Raw genomic sequence first — 18,489 nt, 5'->3', positions numbered from 1 at the left:
AGGAGCTGGGGCAAGAATTTTACAGAGAAGATGCGGAAGCAAAGCAAGGAAATTATTTGACTGGTTACAGCTTAAGTATCTGCCTTATTTGGGAAAGCTTTGGTGGCTGTTTGTGATTGATTGTCCTTAGATTTCAATTCCTTAACTTTGAGGCATTGACAGGCTTATGTTTGGGTTTGCTTACATAGGCTGCCAAGGCATTAGAGCTCTCTCAGTCTGATAGCCTCATTTAATTAATTTAACAGGATGTATGTTTTCATTTCTTTGGGTATATTCCTAGGAGTGTAATTGCTGGATCATATGGTAAATTTATGTTTAACTTTTTAAGAAACTGCCAAACTGTTTTCCACAGTGACTGAACGATCTTAGATTCCCACCAGCAATATTTGAGAGTTCTAATTTCTCCACATCCTTGCCTTTCTTCATGTTTTGTCTTAGAAATTCTCTATCCATTTGAATTATAATTAAATAGAAAAGATACTTTTGTGATTTAGTGATTAATCTGAAGTCTCAATTATATTAAGCAGTCAGCTGTGTACCTTTGGTTTAATAACAGTCTCAGCAATTGGGCAGAATTGATTTATGTTGTGAAACTAATGGTCCAGTTGCCTAGGGATTATATGGTAAATAATTAATGACAATTTACTGCAGGCTTCCTTGTAGAACATACTTTATCCAGCCTTCTGCTTCTACTTCAGGTCATCCAATTATTTAGGAAATGAAAGCAGCTATCTTTAGAAGAGAGACTGGTAGTGGTTGTGTGTGTTCAGACTCTGAAACAGCGAGAGCTGTGATTTATTTATTGTCTTAATAGATATGGTATAAAATGGCTGATGTTGACAGATAGTTATATCAACATAGGCTTTTGTGCATTTTAAACCTCCGTGGACTGGAATGCAATAATTTCCTACATTTCTTTTTAGATCGTTCACAGAACACTGGCAGCCATGTTGGGTTCCCTCGCGGCGTTAGCAGTGCTGGCTGTGATTGGCGATGTAAGTTCTAATATTTCAGATCATCGACTACCACCTGATAGAATGTCAGACTCAAAGGCAGTCCAAGAATTAGGTGCTAGCTGGTGATCTTCACTCTTTTATGTACTATTTCCACATTTCACCCCAGGGACCATGCTAGGGGCATGAACTAACAAACTTTATGACATTGATAAGTATTTTTCATTTGACTTTATCACATATACACACACACACATACACACACACATGCACATTCATCCCAGTGGTGGTATTCTCCATTTTAATTGAGAAAAGGCTCATCGTGGTCACGCATTTGCCCAGGGCCATGTAGCTGAGTGGTGTTAGAGCTGGTTCTGGGTGCTGTCTGCCCTTGGGAACTGGAGGAGGCCATCCTGTAAGGAGCAGAGAGGTGAGAGACAGTAAGGTTGGAGTTCTGTCCTGCAGACATCAGGAGACCCATGGAGATGCATGTTTGGTGAGTGATAGCATCCCACCAGGGCCTGAGTGTGGCCCATCTGGCAGGAACATAGGAATGAATGTAGGAAAGCAAGAGAGGCCAAGTCCCCACTGGTGATAGAGGCCTGGAGTTATTTGACAGGCAGTGCTGGAACTGAACAATGTGGCAACACACAGAACTGGATTTGAAAACAGCTTTATAGAATTCAATGTGTTGTTTTGAAAACTGTTAGTAGAGACCATTTCAGTCAACCAAAGAATAATAGCTGGTTTAAAAAACTACGTAGGGGCTGTGTTCAGTTAGTTACTATGTTTTCTTCTTTTTCTTGGCTAGAATTGGTGTAAACAAATGCCAACCCTAAAGGTAAAACGTCCTAGAATCCTAAAACTTATATATGAGCCACTGTTGTCTTTATTAATTATTAAGGAGTAGTATAGTAGTAGTTATTTCATTTTAAAAATCATTAACATGACACATGGAAGGTGCCTGCTGTGGGAAGCTACCTAGGCCACCATGCAGTCCTTTCCCAACAACCAGACTTGCAGTGCCCTCACGTTATACTCCATGCTCCCAATTCCCCATGACCCTGGCCTTCCCTATTCTTCACGGTGGTTAGAAGATGAATTGAGAGTGGGTGGACAGATGGAGAGTAGGACAAATATGTCCTTCAGTTATCATCATTTTGGCCTCATGCGCTGATACCGAGAAAGACATATGTGGACACGACTGACCTCAAGGGCCAATCCTGCAATTCAGGCAACAGTTCTTCATAGAGTTGCCAGGACAGAGTTTATGAAATTTGTTTTTCTTATTACTAAATTTGTAGGCTTGACATTACGATGCCTTGGGTCATGACTGTTTTTCAGTCATGATATAATCTGATTTCAAAGGCAAGTAGATGATGTGATTTTCGACTCTGGCCCAGTGAGTGGGTTTGCTGTGAAGGGAAGCGTATTTTTACAGCTTATCACCAGGGGGATGATGCCCAAGATTAATTGGCAAATCTGTGCTTTGATTGCAGAGACCCAGTCTGACCCATGTGGTGGAGTGGATTGATTTTGAGACCCTGGCCCTGCTGTTTGGCATGGTAATTACAGTTCTCCCTGGAGGATAGGGCTCCAAGCCTGCCATAACCCAGGACCTTCTTTTTTGCTGCTGCTGATAATCCTTCATTATATTAAAGATACTGTGCTGCTTGATAATTAAGGCTTGATTGAGAAGTGTTAGTGCAGGTCTAGCTAATTTCTCTTGTGGATGAATGGTGCTCTGATCTGGAGAATTTGTCTAAGGCCTGTCTGATGGTGAAATAATATTGCCACTTAGAAAATTTAGCAAATTTCTTGAGTTACTGCCCTTAAAATATAAAACTGAATATCCTAAATAAACAAACCATGTAAGTTTCAGTGATTGGAAAAGTATCCTTAATTATAAGGATAAAGGAAGAAATTATCCATAAGTAATTCGTGTATGCTGATTTATCAGACATTGTCAAGAGGCCACTCTGCTGCATGCAGTGAAGACTGTCACCAAGTCAACTTACAGGAAGGGAACTTTAAGACACACAAGTGGGCTAGTGTGGGACATGAGTCATAAACTAATTTAACTAGAATAAGTGGAATTCGACAAGGACTTGGACAGCAGTGGGAATGGCTCATGCATTCTTGAACAGACCCCGCAGCAGCTGAATGGTCTGAAAGAGGGCTTTCCCTCTCTGGGCTAGAAGACCCACTCTGTGTAAAGGTCACTATATAGCCTCATTTTCCTTGCTAACATCTAATCCCTCCTCAGGCTGGCAGTCATAATGGAGGGTCCTGCTACTCTAGGCTTCAGTGTGACCCAAACTAGCTCTGCTTCCTCTGTGGGTGGAGTGTGGGGAGATGGGTCAGTGCTCTGAACTCAGGCTTCATAGAAGAACTAATATTTGGGTTGGGTCCTGAAAAGCACATAGGGTTTGGGCATCTGGAAGGAAGAAGAAAGGCATACCCGATGTCTCATAATTGTTTTTAAATTAAATAAATGGTATGTTTGTTAGCTTGGGCTGCCATAACAAAGTACCACAGACTTGGGGGCTTAAACAACGGACATTTATTTTCTCACAGTTCTGCAAGCTGGAAGTCTGAGATCAAGGTACAGGTAGGGTTGGTTTCTCCTGAGGCTTCTCTTCTTGGCATTGTAGATGGCTGTCTTCTCCCTGTGTTGTCACGTGGTTGTCCCTCTGTGTGTGGCTGTGTTCTGATCTCCTCTTCTTATAAGGACACCAGTCAGCTTGGATTAGGGCCCACTCTATGACCTCACCTTAACTCAATTACCTCCTTAATATAGTCACATTCTGAGGTACTGAGGGTTAAGACTTCAACATATGAATTGGGAGGGGCACAATTCAGCCCATAACAAGTGGTTTAATTTTTTCTCTCAATTGAAATCAGTTCAGCAAGGTTCTGTGATTCTAGAATTTTGGGGGTGCAGAGAGAGTCTATATAATCAGGCACCTGCATTTTCTACCCTATTTCATGGCAGTCAGCCACGTGTGGGGTCACTCACCCCAATCCTTGAGTTCCAGTCTCTCTTACATGTTTCTGGCAGCCAACGTGTGGAACAGCTTCCTCACACAGGGCCTGCCCCTTCACGTTCATGTGTAGCTTCCGTTGGTGCCCCACAGTGGCTGTCTGGGTTAGGATGAACGTTGGTGGTCATTCTAGACAAGGTAAATATTTGTATTGAGTCTAAACTGACTTTTGGACATTCTTGTTTTGTATGGTTTCTCGGAAAGACGATATTGGGCCTACTATTTTCCAAGTACTTTAATTTACATAATTTTATTGAATTTTCACAACAACCTTACAAGGAACAAAACATTCAGAGGTGAGGTATGACAACTGAAGTGCAGAGGTTTAAAAAAATTTTCTGTTCAAGATTGAAGTATTCCTAAGTGGCAGATTCAGTATTTGAAACTGCATCTTCTCATTCCAAGTTCAACACATGATACATTGCCATTTTAGGAGGTGGAACAGAGAATCTTCCAGAAAGTTCAGGCTGGATGAAATGTCTGGTTGATTAGATTTGGAATAAATGGGACATTACTTTTTCTTACTATCTCAGAAGGTTGTTAACACCAACTCAATGTCATCATTAGAAAGAAACCAAAGTTAATACATTTTCTGGGTTTATAACCAGAGATTCATGATTTTAATGTAATTGCTCTTATTTGCATGTCTTGATCAAATTGGTAACAAAAATCTGTTTAGTTATGTTAGGAAACAAAGTTTAACCCAGTTTTAAAATCTTAAAATGTTTAGTTTTGCTTCTATGGACATTTAGGTGCGGATGGCCACATTCTGGCCCATTTCCTTCCCGGCTTCTAGCTTTGTGACTGTGAGCAAGTCACCTCCCCTCTTTGCCTTCCAGTTTGCTGGCCTATGAGGCAGAGAGTAATAATAACATGTGATGTTGTAAAGATTAGATGGAATGATAATGTACCTTGGACACAGATCCCTGGACAAAAATAGAGGCGCAAAACTGCTAGCAAGAGGGTTCATTCAGGGAGTTTGTAAGTGCACTACACTCAGTGAGAGAACAGAAGCTTGATGACGTTGTAGCTTTCCTGCTGAGGCCAGAGCTCAGATTTGTAACTGGTCACTCTGATGTCATTTCAGGAATGTGCTCTGCTAAAAGATTCTTCTTGTCTCCTTTTTCTCTTTTCCCCACAGATGATCTTGGTAGCCATATTTTCAGAAACTGGATTTTTTGATTATTGCGCTGTAAAGGTAGGTTTGATGTGACACTGAATAGTTTGTATTAATTAATTGACATATTTATTTTCCACCATTATGTATTTAGTGAATAAAACTACCATTTAAATCAAATATTTTAAAATTCTATCCTCCTTTTCAAAATCAGTGCTGCCAGGCTAGGTGCAGTTGCCATTCTAAGTGAGGTGGCTCTGAGCAACCCTTTCAGCTTTTCAGTATACAACTGAAGAAGGAGATCAGGAAAAGAGCACTCGAGCTGAACGTTTGTGTAACATTATTTAAATTGGAAGGTTGAGAGCTTCACATCAAAAACTGTTTCACATTTTAGAATATCTAAATATTTCAAGTCATCAGCTTCTGATTGCTTTTTTGGTGAAATAATTCCAGTGATTACTTTCTAAATATTGAACATATAAACAGTCACTTTTATAACTGGGACCCTGGGGGATCCACCAGCGAGTTCTGACCACCAGGATTTGCACTGGTCCTATCACTCAGCGTTGGGGAAAGGAGATTTTGCCATGCCCTGCTAATGCAAGGACTGGTGCTGTGCTTGATATTTTTAGAACTGAAAAGTTCTTTTAAAAAATTATTTGCTCAGGGCTAGCCTGGTGGCAAAGTGGTTAAGTTTGCTTTGTCTGCTTCAGCGGCCTGGGGTTCATGGGTTTGGATCCCAGATGCAGACCAATGTGCTGCTCATCCAAGCCATACTGTGGCAATATCCCATGTCCAGGATAGAGGAAGATTGGCACAGATGTTAACCTCAGGAACAATCTTCCTCAAGCAAAAGGAAGAAGATTGGTAACAGATGTTAGCTCAGGGCCAATTTTCCTCACCAAAAATAAATAAATAAATAAATGATTTGCTCAACAAAGCCCTTTGCAAACTCTGAATGGTAGAACCATGCTATGATTTTTGCTATCTTTGTGCACCATCTTACACCTTCCAGGTAGATATCTAGCCTCTTCCTCCCGATACCTTGGTACTAAAAGTATTCCTTAGATCCCCAAAGATCAGAAGGCTCTAGAGTCACATGGATCCCAAGTCACAGCACAGACTGTCTAACCAAAAGGAGATTGTAAAATACTGGAGGATATCCAAGGGATAGAGGGCCATCACCTTGTGATAAATGAACCATCAAAGGGCACTATGAAGGAGGATCAGAGGGAAGGAATGTAGACCAAGGTGGATTTAGAATGTCTGGGTATGGCCATCACTACTGCATCTCAGCAGACTTAGGAATCTCTAAGTCTAAGTTTTAATCTACCATGTAGAGTTTATTTGGACCCCTAGTTCTTACAGTCCCTAATGAAAAGTCACATCTATTCTTTGACCCTGCTGATCCTGGCTGTGCCTTTCTGTGGGTATGTGTTCCAGGCATACCAACTATCCCGGGGAAGAGTGTGGGCCATGATCATCATGCTGTGTCTCATTGCTGCCATTCTTTCTGCTTTCCTGGACAATGTCACCACGTCACTCCTCTTCACTCCTGTGACCATAAGGTATGCAGAGTGCCCCTCATGGGCATCAGGCCAGGCTCACAGCAGCGTGCCCACCTCCTTCCCTTCTCTTGTGTGTCCAGCTCAAGCCAGCACGCCCACCAGGACTGGTGCTCTATGCACATGGCCATGGCAGCAGCAGCAGCTGCAGAAATGCTGCAGGAGTCAAAAGACTCAGGCCTCACTGTCCTGCAGGGACAGCCATCAGGTGCCGTCTCTCCCCCTCCACTTGGGCCGATCACAGGCATGGTGGAGTGTGAGAGCTCTCGCCCGGTGGGCAGGAGTGCATGGCAGGCAGCGGAGAAGGTGGGGCAGCCATCTCACTCTTGCTGGGCTCCTCTCCTCTGGGAGGCTTGCAGGGTCAGGGACCTGCTTGGGCAGGCTTTGTGGGGTAACTTTGGGAAAGAGAGATTTAATTGAATTCAGTTCCGTTTCTTTTAATTCTGTCCACTTCATTCATTGGATGTTTCCTGAGCACCACAGACCAAAGTTTGTCTGGAATCTTTAGAAGCTTGAACTTCAGGCCCAGTCATTGTTCAGGCCCCCTCCAATGCCGTGGACCTACATTTACATCCTTACTTTATCTTCTTTATTTTAGAGATGGTTCCCCAGCATATCATGGTCTTCCCCTGCTCGAGCCTATTACTCTGGTGCTCTGCTGGTCCTGGGGAGATTGAAGGGAGACAGGTACCCCCTCTGGGGTGCAGGGGCTAGTGAGAGATCTCAGAAAAGTCACTTCAGCTACACTGATCTGGGTTGTACCATCAAAGGTTAACCCAAGCTAGTGTTTTGAGGATTCCCTGAGATAAGAGACTCGCTTGGACAGGAGGCCAGAGACACAAAACAAATTCAAAGTCACCAGCAAGAGGCTACTTCGAGGGCTCAGGATTAATTCTGGTTGATACCTTTTACCTTTGAACAGTGGTGACTCTTGGAGGAGGAATGAGTTGGAGTGTGGGGTGGGGAGAGGAGGAGGAAGAGTGAAGAGAAGCCAGGCAGCAACCTCTGACACCTCCATGCGGCCTGCAGTGTTACAAGTCTGTCTCTTGCTCAGGCTCCTGCAAACTTGGCTGCATTGTCATGCCCCATGTGCAGGCAGGGATTTGGGGTGAGGGATGCTGGACTCAGCCTTCCAGTGAAGGAGGGGCATAGCACCTCCCAGTACCAGAGTTCTTCTGAGGGTAAATGAAGGATGGAGTGAACACATTTGAAGGGTGCTGTAAACAGTACCATGCACTACTAATGGAGGGCACCAAACCCTGCCCCAGGACACCTCAGAGGGCAAGAAGCAGGCCACACCCTGCCCACCCCCAACCAGTGGGACTCTGCTGCTGATACTGGTTTGAAAACCATAGTACTACCCACATGTGCCAGATCCCAGGACATCATCCTGCTCTCTCATGGCAGCCCAGTGAGGGTATGTTTCTAGGGCTGAGGAGTGCTGGGCACCCGTGTTCCTGGTATCCCTGTACAGCCCAGACAGCCAAGGGTTGTTTCAGCCTTGCTGGGATTTGTTTATGTCCTTACTGTTCCGGGAACTGGCTTTGTAATTTTATGTGAGAGTAGCAATTCCATTTATTAATCTAAAAATTACCTCTTTCAAGATTCAAGTGTTAGTGTGCTCAGATTCACTGTTTTTTTTTTTTTTTTTGAGGAAGATTAGCCCTGAGCTAACTACTGCCAATCCTCCTCTTTTTGCTGAGGAAGACTGGCCCTGAGCTAACATCTGTGCCCATCTTCCTCTACTTTATACGTGGGACACCTACCACAGCATGGCTTTTTGCCAAATGGTGTCATGTCCGCACCAGGGATCCGAACCAGTGAACCCCGGGCTGCCAAGAAGTGGAACGTGTGAACTTAACTGCTGCGCCACTGGGCCAGCCCCAGATTCACTGTTTGTATTACCTCATTATTCATGACTTTGTGAGCTTGATTGCATTCTTCTGCCTTTGTCTGGACTGAGTAGCATTAGTCCTTAGAGTTAAACAGCGAGGCCTATTTAGTTCAGATGCCATCTCTGTGCATGGTCTGGTGGTGTTGATTAGCATACATTAGTTATTTTCTTGCTAGAAGCAGATCCTTGGAGCTTCCTCAGCTGAGACCTGCTGCTGCTGATTAGGATCTGATCCTCTTTTTAGGACTCACTCCTGTCCCTGGTCCCCAGACACAGCTCCCTCCTCATCTTCTACACAGCTCAGTAGGCCAGTCCCCTTCAAACAAGCTGTTGGCTACTCTCTGAGCTGGGAGGTGGTAGGAAGGACCCTTGAGTTCAGCAGGGCCTCCTGTCAGCCTGGAGATACAATGCCTTGTTTCTGTATGGAAGTGGGCAATGCAGATTGGTAGGTGTGGAAGATGTCATGATGTGTTTTCTACACTTTCCTTAGAGCAACGATTCTCAACTGTGTGCTCACTGGACCTACTTGGAGAGCTGTAGAACGCTGCTGCTCAGGCCCACTCCCAAGGATTGATCTGTCATGGGCCAGGCAGCCAGACTTTCAAAGGTTCTCAGACAAATCTAGTGTGCAGCCAAGATGGAGAACCACTGCCGTAGAGTGTGTGCCCCTTCTCTAAGGAAGTCCATGGGTAGTAGTTGAAGGGAAGGGGTAGGGGACAGCTTGGGCCCTCAGCATCTGATAAAGGGAAGGTAGGTAAGGGCCTAGATTGGCAGGCTTGGTGTGAGCCACTGGGCAGCGGTGCTTTCTGCTCTGGCAGAGGAGATTAGACCTCTCCACCCCTGACTTGGAGAGGTCTGATGGCTAGTACCCACTCACCTGTGCCAGGGCCTGTCTTCCAGTGGGGGCCTGCACACAGCGGACTGTGCTCCCTCCCGACCTGTGGGGGGTGGGGCAGGGGTACATTTTCACACTGGTGGTTCAGATGGTTGGTGGGATATCTTTTGGAGAAATGTAATTCTGAGAGTCACCTATGGCCCGTAGCTCTGTAGTGTTGTTGCCATAGTCCGTTCCCCAGCATTGCCCTTGTCACAGGTGTGTGTGTGTGTGTGTGTGTGTTATGCCTCCCTTTTACAAGCAAGTGCTTTAAAAGTATTTAGGTTGCACATGGGACTTTCACAGTGTTAATAGTGGGACTACTTTCATTTTCTTCCATTCATGACAGATTATGTGAGGTTCTCAACCTTGACCCCAGACAAGTCCTGATTGCAGAAGTGATCTTCACAAACATTGGAGGAGCTGCCACTGCCATCGGGGACCCACCAAATGTCATTATTGTTTCCAACCAGGAGTTGAGGAAGATGGTATGTACCAGTATAACAGGGTTGCTTCCCATAAATATAGACCTCAAGTTATTTGCCCGCTTAGCATCCTACACAACGTGGACTTCTTTATTAGAAATCAAGTCCCTCTATGTCACCTCTTCACATTAAGTGCTGTTGGTTATTTTAAGAGTGGGAAGTTAAGTGACTGATCCTTCAGTGTAGGATTAAGTGGTCTGAACTGAATTTGTTCTCATTCTGATAAATTTTTAAGGAAATGTTTGGATAGCATATATATTTAGTCACAGTATATCATATTAATGGAAACTGAGGTTTCTTCCAACTAATATTAAGAATAAAATGATCTATACCCTCTCACTTTTCAACTGTGGTGGATAAATTCACTGATGAAGAACTTAAGGTTTTTTTTCAAAAGGATCGGGAAATGAAGGTCTTTATGAATTTTTTTAAAGCTCTTATAAATATTAATATATAATTTCTTTGTACACTAAAATAAAGACAAAGTATTAAAGAGAGTATATAGTATTTTACATATCTTGAGTTAAAATAAGAATTATATAATTAATTTTCATTTATCATTCTTTGGTCATTAGAATTTTCTCAATAGCTCTTTTCTGAACAGTAACAATGCTCCCAAATTGGTGTCATTTATTGTAGATGATATGTTTATGTGTGTGTCCATGAATGTGTCAGTGTGTTTGTGTGTGTGTCTGCTGTTTTCCATAAAAACATTTAAGTCTTTGAGAGTTCATGGTTCTAAGGTGTTGATAGCCATTTTGTGAGCCCACCATGATCTAGAGATTCAGGGTATAACTTAGACACTTTGACTAAACTTCAGTACTCCCTAGTTACCCTGGAAAACCAGCTGACAACACTTCAGCAGTCTTACTGCAGGAGTGAGGAGTATGTCCACAATCATTGTCACCTTAGAGCACATTAGAAGGTGGTAGAGCCCCGTGAGCTATCTTGGGGCACCTATCATCCAGGATGGGCCTCATACACATGAGAGACAGGTATTTTTAAAGAAAAATATTGTTTTATTATTTTTATCCTACAGTAATACCTTTATTGTAAAAAATAGAAATCACACAAACACACATACAGAAATAAAACTGTCATAATCCCACCACCCAGAGAGAAATCCTCTTAATATTTTGGTGCATATAGTCTTCCAGAATGTTTGTATGTGGATATACATGGATAAAAAAAGATAGCATGGCTTCTTCTGTGGCCAAGATGGGACTGGATTTACCCTCTTGCTTGAGACAGTCAAAAAGAAAATAAACCAAAAACCAAAAACAAACCAATATAACAGTGGTAATCAAGATATTGGACACTAGGCAATAAAAGGACAGTGATCTCTGAGAGATGGGATGCAAATGACGTGAGCCCTGTAATTGCCCCAGCTCACTGCCTTGAGAGAGTTTCCAGGATGCAGTGCAGGGAGATATAGCCTATCAAAATCTTTGAGTGGGGGATAGGGCTGAGAGTCTGGACAGACCAAGGTATTTAGAATTTGAAAGACAGTACTACAGAGGAGAGAGCTGCACAGAGAGGGAGAACCCCAGAGATCTGTAGAGAGAAGCTACCCAAGGCCAAGGGAAGAACAACCCAAAAAGATTAGAGGGAAGAGTGCTTGACAAACACAGGATGAGGAAGAGTGTCTGTTCTTGCCAGGAAGACTAGAAACCTTTTAATTCATGAGGCATTAGGTAGAGTACGCAAAGTGTCTTGCTTTGTATTGGTGAGTAATTAGCTCCAGATTGAACACGTCTCTGGTTCTACCTAATAAATCTTAAAATCAAGACCTGAAATAATTAAACTGTTTCTAAGTAGTTTAACTGCATCCAAGAATGAGCCTCAAGAGTATATATAGGAATACAAAAATATCCAACAACACACAGGGTAAAATTCACAATGTCTGGCATCCAATCAAAGATTACCAGGCATGCAAAGAAGCAAGAAAATATGACCTATGACAAGGAGAATATGAATCATTTGGAACCAACCTAGAATAGACACAAGTATTAGAATTCATAGAAAAGGGCATTATTACTAGAACTTTGTTCCAGATGTTCATTAAATTAAGCAAAAACATGAAAGATATAAAAAAGGCCTGAATCAAACTTCTAGAGATGAAAACTATGTCTGAGATAAAAATACTCTTCTTAAGATGACTGGCAAATTAGGAATTGCAGAAGAAAAGATTAGTGAACTTGAGGACAGAGATCCAAAATAAACCAGAGTGAAAAGATAACAAGTAATGAAAAGATAAAAAAAAAGAGTGAGCTAAGAGAAAACTTCAAGTGCTCTAATATTTACATAGTTCTAGTCTCCCAGGGAGAGTGAGGAACAGAAAAAGACATTTGAAGAAAAAATGGTCTAATATTCCAAATTTTATGAATGATAGAAACCCACAGATTCAAGAAGTTCAATGAAGTCAGAGCATAAGAAACATAAAGAAAACTACACTAAGCCACATCATAATCAAAGTGTTCAAAAAGCAATGATAAAGAGAAAATCTTTAAAACTGAGCCCCCACACAGAGACATGTTACATGCAAAGGAATAAAGATAAGGATGACAACATTTCTCTTCAGAAACAATGCAAGTGAGAAGATAGTGCAGCAACATATTTAAAGTACTGAAAGGAAAAATTGTCAACTTAGAATACTATATCCAGTGAAAAAGCGTTTTTCTTATGTACAAAAAATAGACTTCTTCTCATGTACAAAAGCTGAAGGAATTCATAAGTGGCAGACCCATGTGGCAAGGCACATTAAAGAAAGTCCTTAAGGCAGACGGAAAATGTCACTAATGGAAACGTGGATCTCCACAAAGGAATGAATAGTACTGGAAATAATAACTACATGGGTAAATTCATATACATTTTTTCTTATTATTTGAATCACTTTAAGAGATAATTATTTAAACAAAAACAATGAGTTAAGGCATTTGTAAGATATGTCTAAGTAGGATGTATGACAATAGCATAAAGGCTGGAAACAGAGAAATTAAAGTACATTAATGTTAGGTTCTTACACTATATGTATATTGGCATAACATCACCAATTAGACCATATTGGTATAATACATCAAAGTAGACTGTGACAAGTGAAAAATGTATACTACAAACTCTAAGGCAACCGCTGAAAGAAAAACAGAGTAACAGCTAATAAGTCAACAAAGAGTATAAAGTGGAATCATAAATAATATTCATTTAATGCAATGGAATGCAGAAAAAGAGGGAAAAGGAGGCAAAGAACAGATGGGACAAATATAAAGCAAATTGTAAGGCTTAAACCTAACTATATGAGCAATCACATGAAGTATAAATAGACTAAATATCCCAAATAAAAAGCAGGAATTGTCAGATTGAACAAGCAAGCACAATTCAACTATATGCCACTTACACACACTTAGAATATAAAGACACAAATGGGTTAAAATTAAAGGAATGGCAAAAGACTCACCAGAAGAAAGCTGGAGTAGCTATATTAATGTCTGACAAAGTAGACTACAGAACAAAGAATATTACCAGGATAAAAACAAGACATTTCATAATGATAAAGGGGTAAATTCATAAAGAGGACACAGCAATTCTAAACATTTATGCAACTGGTGACAGAGCTTCAAAATGCATGAAACTGGAAAGCTGCAAAGAGCAACAGATAAATTCTCTATTATAGTTGGAGGTTTCAGTACACCTCTTGCAATAATTGATAAAACAGAAAATGAGTAAGGAAATATAAAACTTCATCGGTATTATTAACTAACTTAATTTACATTTATAGAAAATTCCACTCAACACCAACAGTGTCTGTATTCTTACAAAGTGCGTACAAAACACAGATCAAAATAGACCATATTCCGGGCCATAAAAAATCGTAATACATTTAAAAAGAACTCAAGTAACACAAATATGTTCTCTGTTGAATTACCACAGTTGAATTAAATTAGAAATTAATAACAAAGATATTTGGAAAATCCCCAAATATCTGGAAGCTAGCACATTTCTAAATAATCCAAGGGTCTAAGAAGAAACTGAAATTGAAATTGCAAAGTATTTTGAATTGAATTATAATGAAAACAAAACATATCAAAATTTGTGGGATTCTTCTAAAGCAGGAATCAGCAAACTTTTTCTTAAAAGACCATATAGTTAATATTATAAGCATGTGGACCATATGGTCTCTGTTTCAATTACTCAACTCAACTCAGCATGTAAGCAGCCATAGACAATACATAAATGAATGGGCATGGCTGTGTTCCAGCCTGCAAGTGTGGTTTGTTGGTCCCTGCTTTAAAGCATTATTTACAGGGAAATTTATACTGCTAAATACCAATATTAGAAAAGAAGAATTGTCTAAAATCAATTACCTCAGCTTCCATCATAGTCAGTTAGAAAAAGAAGAGCAAATTAAACTAAAAGTAAGCAAGAGAAAGAAAATTACACAGACCAGAGTGCGGAAGAAAAAAAAAATAGAGAAAATCAATGTAAGCTGAAGCTGGTTCTTTGACAAGATCAATAATACTGATAAACCTCTGGCCAAACTCATCACTTGGAAAATCAGAGAGAAGACACAAATGACCAGTATCAGGAGTAAGAGAGGTTACATCACTACAGAGCTTATAGACATTAAAGACATTGGTAGGGATTGTTATGGACCACTCTATGCCAATAAATTTGACAACTTAGATAAAATGGACAGTTTCCTTGAAAGACACACTCTACCAAACCTCACTCAAGAAGAAGCAGACAACCTGAGCAGCCCCATATCTATTAAAGAAATTGAATCTGTAGTTAAAAACCTTCCCACAAAGAAGAAAACAAAACAAAACAAACAAACAAAAAACTTAGGCTAAGATGGCTTTTTTGGTGAATTCTATCAGATATTTAAAGAAGAAATGATACTATATTACCAATTCTACACAAAGCTTTAGAGTAAGTTTAAGAGGAAAGAATATTTCACAGCTCATTCTGTGAGGCCCTGATACCTAAACCAGGCAAACCCAGTACAACAAAACTATTGACAAATATCTCTTGAGAAGATGGATGTAAATGTAATTTTTTAAAAGTAAGCAAATCCAAGTTAACAATATGTAAAATGAATAGTATGTCATAACCAAGTAGAATTTATCCTAGGAATGGAAGATTGGTGTACTATTTGAAAAATCAATTAATGCAATTTACTAACAAACTGAATGAGAAAATCCATATGATCATCTCAATGGATGCAGAATAAAAATTTGGCAAATCCAGCATCCATTACTGATAAAATATCTCAGTAAGCTAGGAAAAGAAGAGAACTTCACCAGCCTCAGAAAGAGCATATATGAAAAGCCTACTTAAATGTGGAAAACTGAATGCTTTCTTCCTTAGATCAGAAACAAGACAAGGATGTCTGCTCTCACCACTTCAATGCAACATTTTACTGGAGACTCTAGCTGGTAAAGTAATGCGAGAAAAGGCAAACACATCAGAAAGGAAGAGTTAAACCAGTCTTTATTTGTAGATGACGTGACTGTCCAAGTAGAAAATCTGAAGATCTACAAAAAAGCTCCTAGAGGGACTGGCCCGATGGTGTAGTGATTGAATTCGCCTGCTCCACTTTGGCAGCCTGGGTTCATGGGTTCAGTCCTGGATGTGGACATGCACACCACTCATCAGAGCATGCTGGAGCGGCATCCCACATACAAAGAAATAGAGAAAGATTGGCCCAGATGTCAGCCCACGGACAATCTTCTCAAGCAAAAAGAGGAAGATTGGCAACAGATGTTAGCTCAGGGCCAATCTTACTCACCAAAAAAAAAAAAAAAACTCCTAGAAATACGAAGTCAGTTTGGCAAGTATGGATATAACATCAATGTACAAAGATTAATGTTTTTGTATATTCTAGCAATAAACAATCGAAAATTGAAATAAAAATGTCACTTACAATAGCATCAATATATGAAATACTTTTGGGTAAATCTGACCAAACATGCAAGACCTGTATACTGAAAACTACAAAATATTGTAGAGAGTAATTAAGGAAAATCTAAATAAATAGAGATACATACTTTGTTCATGGGTCAGAAAACCCAATAGTGTTAAGATATCAATTCTCCCCAAATTGATCTATCGATTCATGCAATCCCCATCAAAACCATAGCTGGTTTATTTTTTTATAAAGAAATTGGTAAACTGATTCTAAAATTTATGTGGAAATCCAAAGTATCCAGAATCCCCCAAAACAATTCTTAAAGCAAATAATAAATTGGGAGGGCTAGTGCTACCTAATTCCAAGACTTATTATAAAGCCACTATAACCAAGACAGTGTGGTACTGTCTTGGCATAGGTTCCCATATACCTCAACAAATAATTTTTGACAGAGGTGCAAAGCCAATTCAGTGGAGAAAGGGTAGTTTTTTCTACAAATGTTCCAGACAAATGGATATTCATATGCAGGAAAAATGAACTATAATCCACACCTCCCACTTTATCCAAAAATTAACTCAAAAGTGGATCATAGACATAAAAATAATACCTAAAACTTTGGGATTTCTAAGAGCAAAAAAGTTTTGGTAGAATAGGTACAGAAGTAGTTCATGTGAGGGTATGGCTACTGTATTTCATTAGTCTGTTTTTAGAACTTGGCTTTCAATTTCTGTTTTCCTCTTCTTTTTATGACAACATTTTGCTGAATGTTGCAATAGCTTAGTTGCCCCCGACCGGCATCACGTTAGCATTATTGTAAATTCCTAGGCATGATATTTTTCTTCGGCACAGATTGAGTTAAGCCTGTCCTTCCAGTCCTAGGTCTGAATCCTCTGAACTTAACAGTGGAATGTGACCCGAGACAGGCCCTGGGTCCTGCATCTCTACTAAGCCACATAGAAAGCTGAAGGGAAACAGCAGTCTGTCAAACTATTCCTACATTTTTCTATGGTATGTTGACATGCTGTTGTAAATATCCAGAGTTTAAATCTGACAGTAAGGGAGAAAGGTGAGGTTTTTGCAAAAATACACAGAGCGCCCTGGACGTGAGCACTCTTTCTGATTGCCCTGAGGCTCACCCTAGGCTCCTCACATAACTTTGTGCAAAAGTGACATCCTCTGGGGACATGGCCTTAGAGTTGTCTTTGTTTTACTGAAGATGGTATTCCCTGTCTTCTACTTAATGACTTTCCATGAATTTTTGGGTTAAACTATTTCACAGAAAAGACATCTAATGAGTGGCCTTCTGTGGATAACCAAGAGTGGTTTTAATTCATTTTATAGTAGTTCAGAGATGAGGGAACACTTAATTGTATGGAGACACAAATAAACTCATGGTTCCAGGGATGATGTCCTCAGCAGAGATTAGTTTATAAAGCCTTAGTATCAGTAGTGACAGCACAGCCACACATTTGCATTACATGATGGACACATTTATTCTGCATTATGCAATTGTTCATCAATGAAGTGAAATAGGAAGAAAACAGATTATAAAATAAAAATTAATTTTTAAATTAATTTTTAAAATATTCAGGAAGAAAGTTAATACTCAATGTGTAATTCAGATGAGTAATAAAACACCAGTACTAGACTTTGAAACAGTAAAGAAGTCACATCTGAAAAATCTTCCACATTCTCTGTCTGAGGATTAGGCAGAAGTTACAGGAAGTTGTGAGGAAAGTTCTTCTGACTTACCATTTCCACATCCTGCTCACTCCTCCCACGTCTCTTGGGATAGCTTTCTACCAGTACTGAACAGGTTGGTGGGGAAGACCTCCAGGGTGTACTACATGGACAATCACTTACTCCCCTGACCCCAACCCTTCCTGGGGTGGGCATAAGTCTACAGCGCTGTAGGGTCTCATGTGTAACCACACATTATCTCTTCATCTCCCAGCAGGCTAATAGGGATATAGTCCTCCTTTGCTGGTTACAGTTGCTCCTTTATGCCTGTTCCTGGGAGACTCACCAGTGATGAACTCAATCATTCAACTGTCTTTTAAATTTGGAAAGTCTCAAGGGGAACTCTGTCCCCTGTGCTTCTCAATGGCATCTCACAGGTCAGAGGAAGGCATTACCCGTTGTACCCCAAAGATGTGTGTGTTAGGACATTCTTCAGGCCTTTCCCAAGGGCCCCACGCACTGTGCATGCTGGGACGTTCCTCATAGCTTTCCCGCCATGCCCTGTGTGCTGTGCATGCTAGGACATTCTTCCACTGCTCCTCCACCCCTGTCTTCCTCCACTCCAGCAGCTGACAACTTTGATGCTGTCACTCCCTGCTGGTTCTTGTTCTACCTCTTAGTCTCCTTTCAGGATTTTCTGCTTCCATCCACCTCTTCAATAACCCCAAAGCCTTGAAGTTATGCTTTTTTGACCCTTTTCCTCTGGGATCAGCATTCTCTAGAGATGCTTGTGCCCTCCATGGACTGTTCTGTTTCCTGCATTTTGGGTTTGCCCTCTTCCGTGTCTCTGCCAGAGACTCTTATCCCCTCAGATCTGCATATGCCGTAACCTCTCCTACATGTTCACTGGTACCTCACATGAAGGATGTCCCACACCCATCCCTTCTGTCTGTCATCACACCCACTCCTGCA

At 40.8% G+C, this 18,489-nt stretch overlaps 1 protein-coding gene across 3 annotated transcripts in view; it reads left to right on the top strand.

Annotated features, from left to right (window-relative positions):
- Window positions 1–18,489, top strand: part of OCA2 (OCA2 melanosomal transmembrane protein) — a 359,156-nt gene that overhangs the window by 106,207 nt on the left and 234,460 nt on the right. For all 3 annotated transcript variants that reach the window (XM_070572284.1, XM_070572292.1, XM_070572298.1), the window contains 5 exons: window positions 924–995; window positions 2,453–2,518; window positions 5,139–5,195; window positions 6,558–6,682; window positions 9,797–9,935. In XM_070572284.1, coding sequence (XP_070428385.1) covers window positions 924–995; window positions 2,453–2,518; window positions 5,139–5,195; window positions 6,558–6,682; window positions 9,797–9,935 — 459 coding nt within the window. The remainder of the gene's footprint in view (window positions 1–923; window positions 996–2,452; window positions 2,519–5,138; window positions 5,196–6,557; window positions 6,683–9,796; window positions 9,936–18,489) is intronic.

Source organism: Equus przewalskii, chromosome 1, assembly GCF_037783145.1.
Source record: "Equus przewalskii isolate Varuska chromosome 1, EquPr2, whole genome shotgun sequence".
In the NCBI taxonomy this organism is placed as follows: domain Eukaryota; kingdom Metazoa; phylum Chordata; class Mammalia; order Perissodactyla; family Equidae; genus Equus; species Equus przewalskii.
The sequence above is the reverse complement of the archived record's forward strand: the minus strand, read 5'-3'. Positions and strand labels throughout refer to the sequence as shown.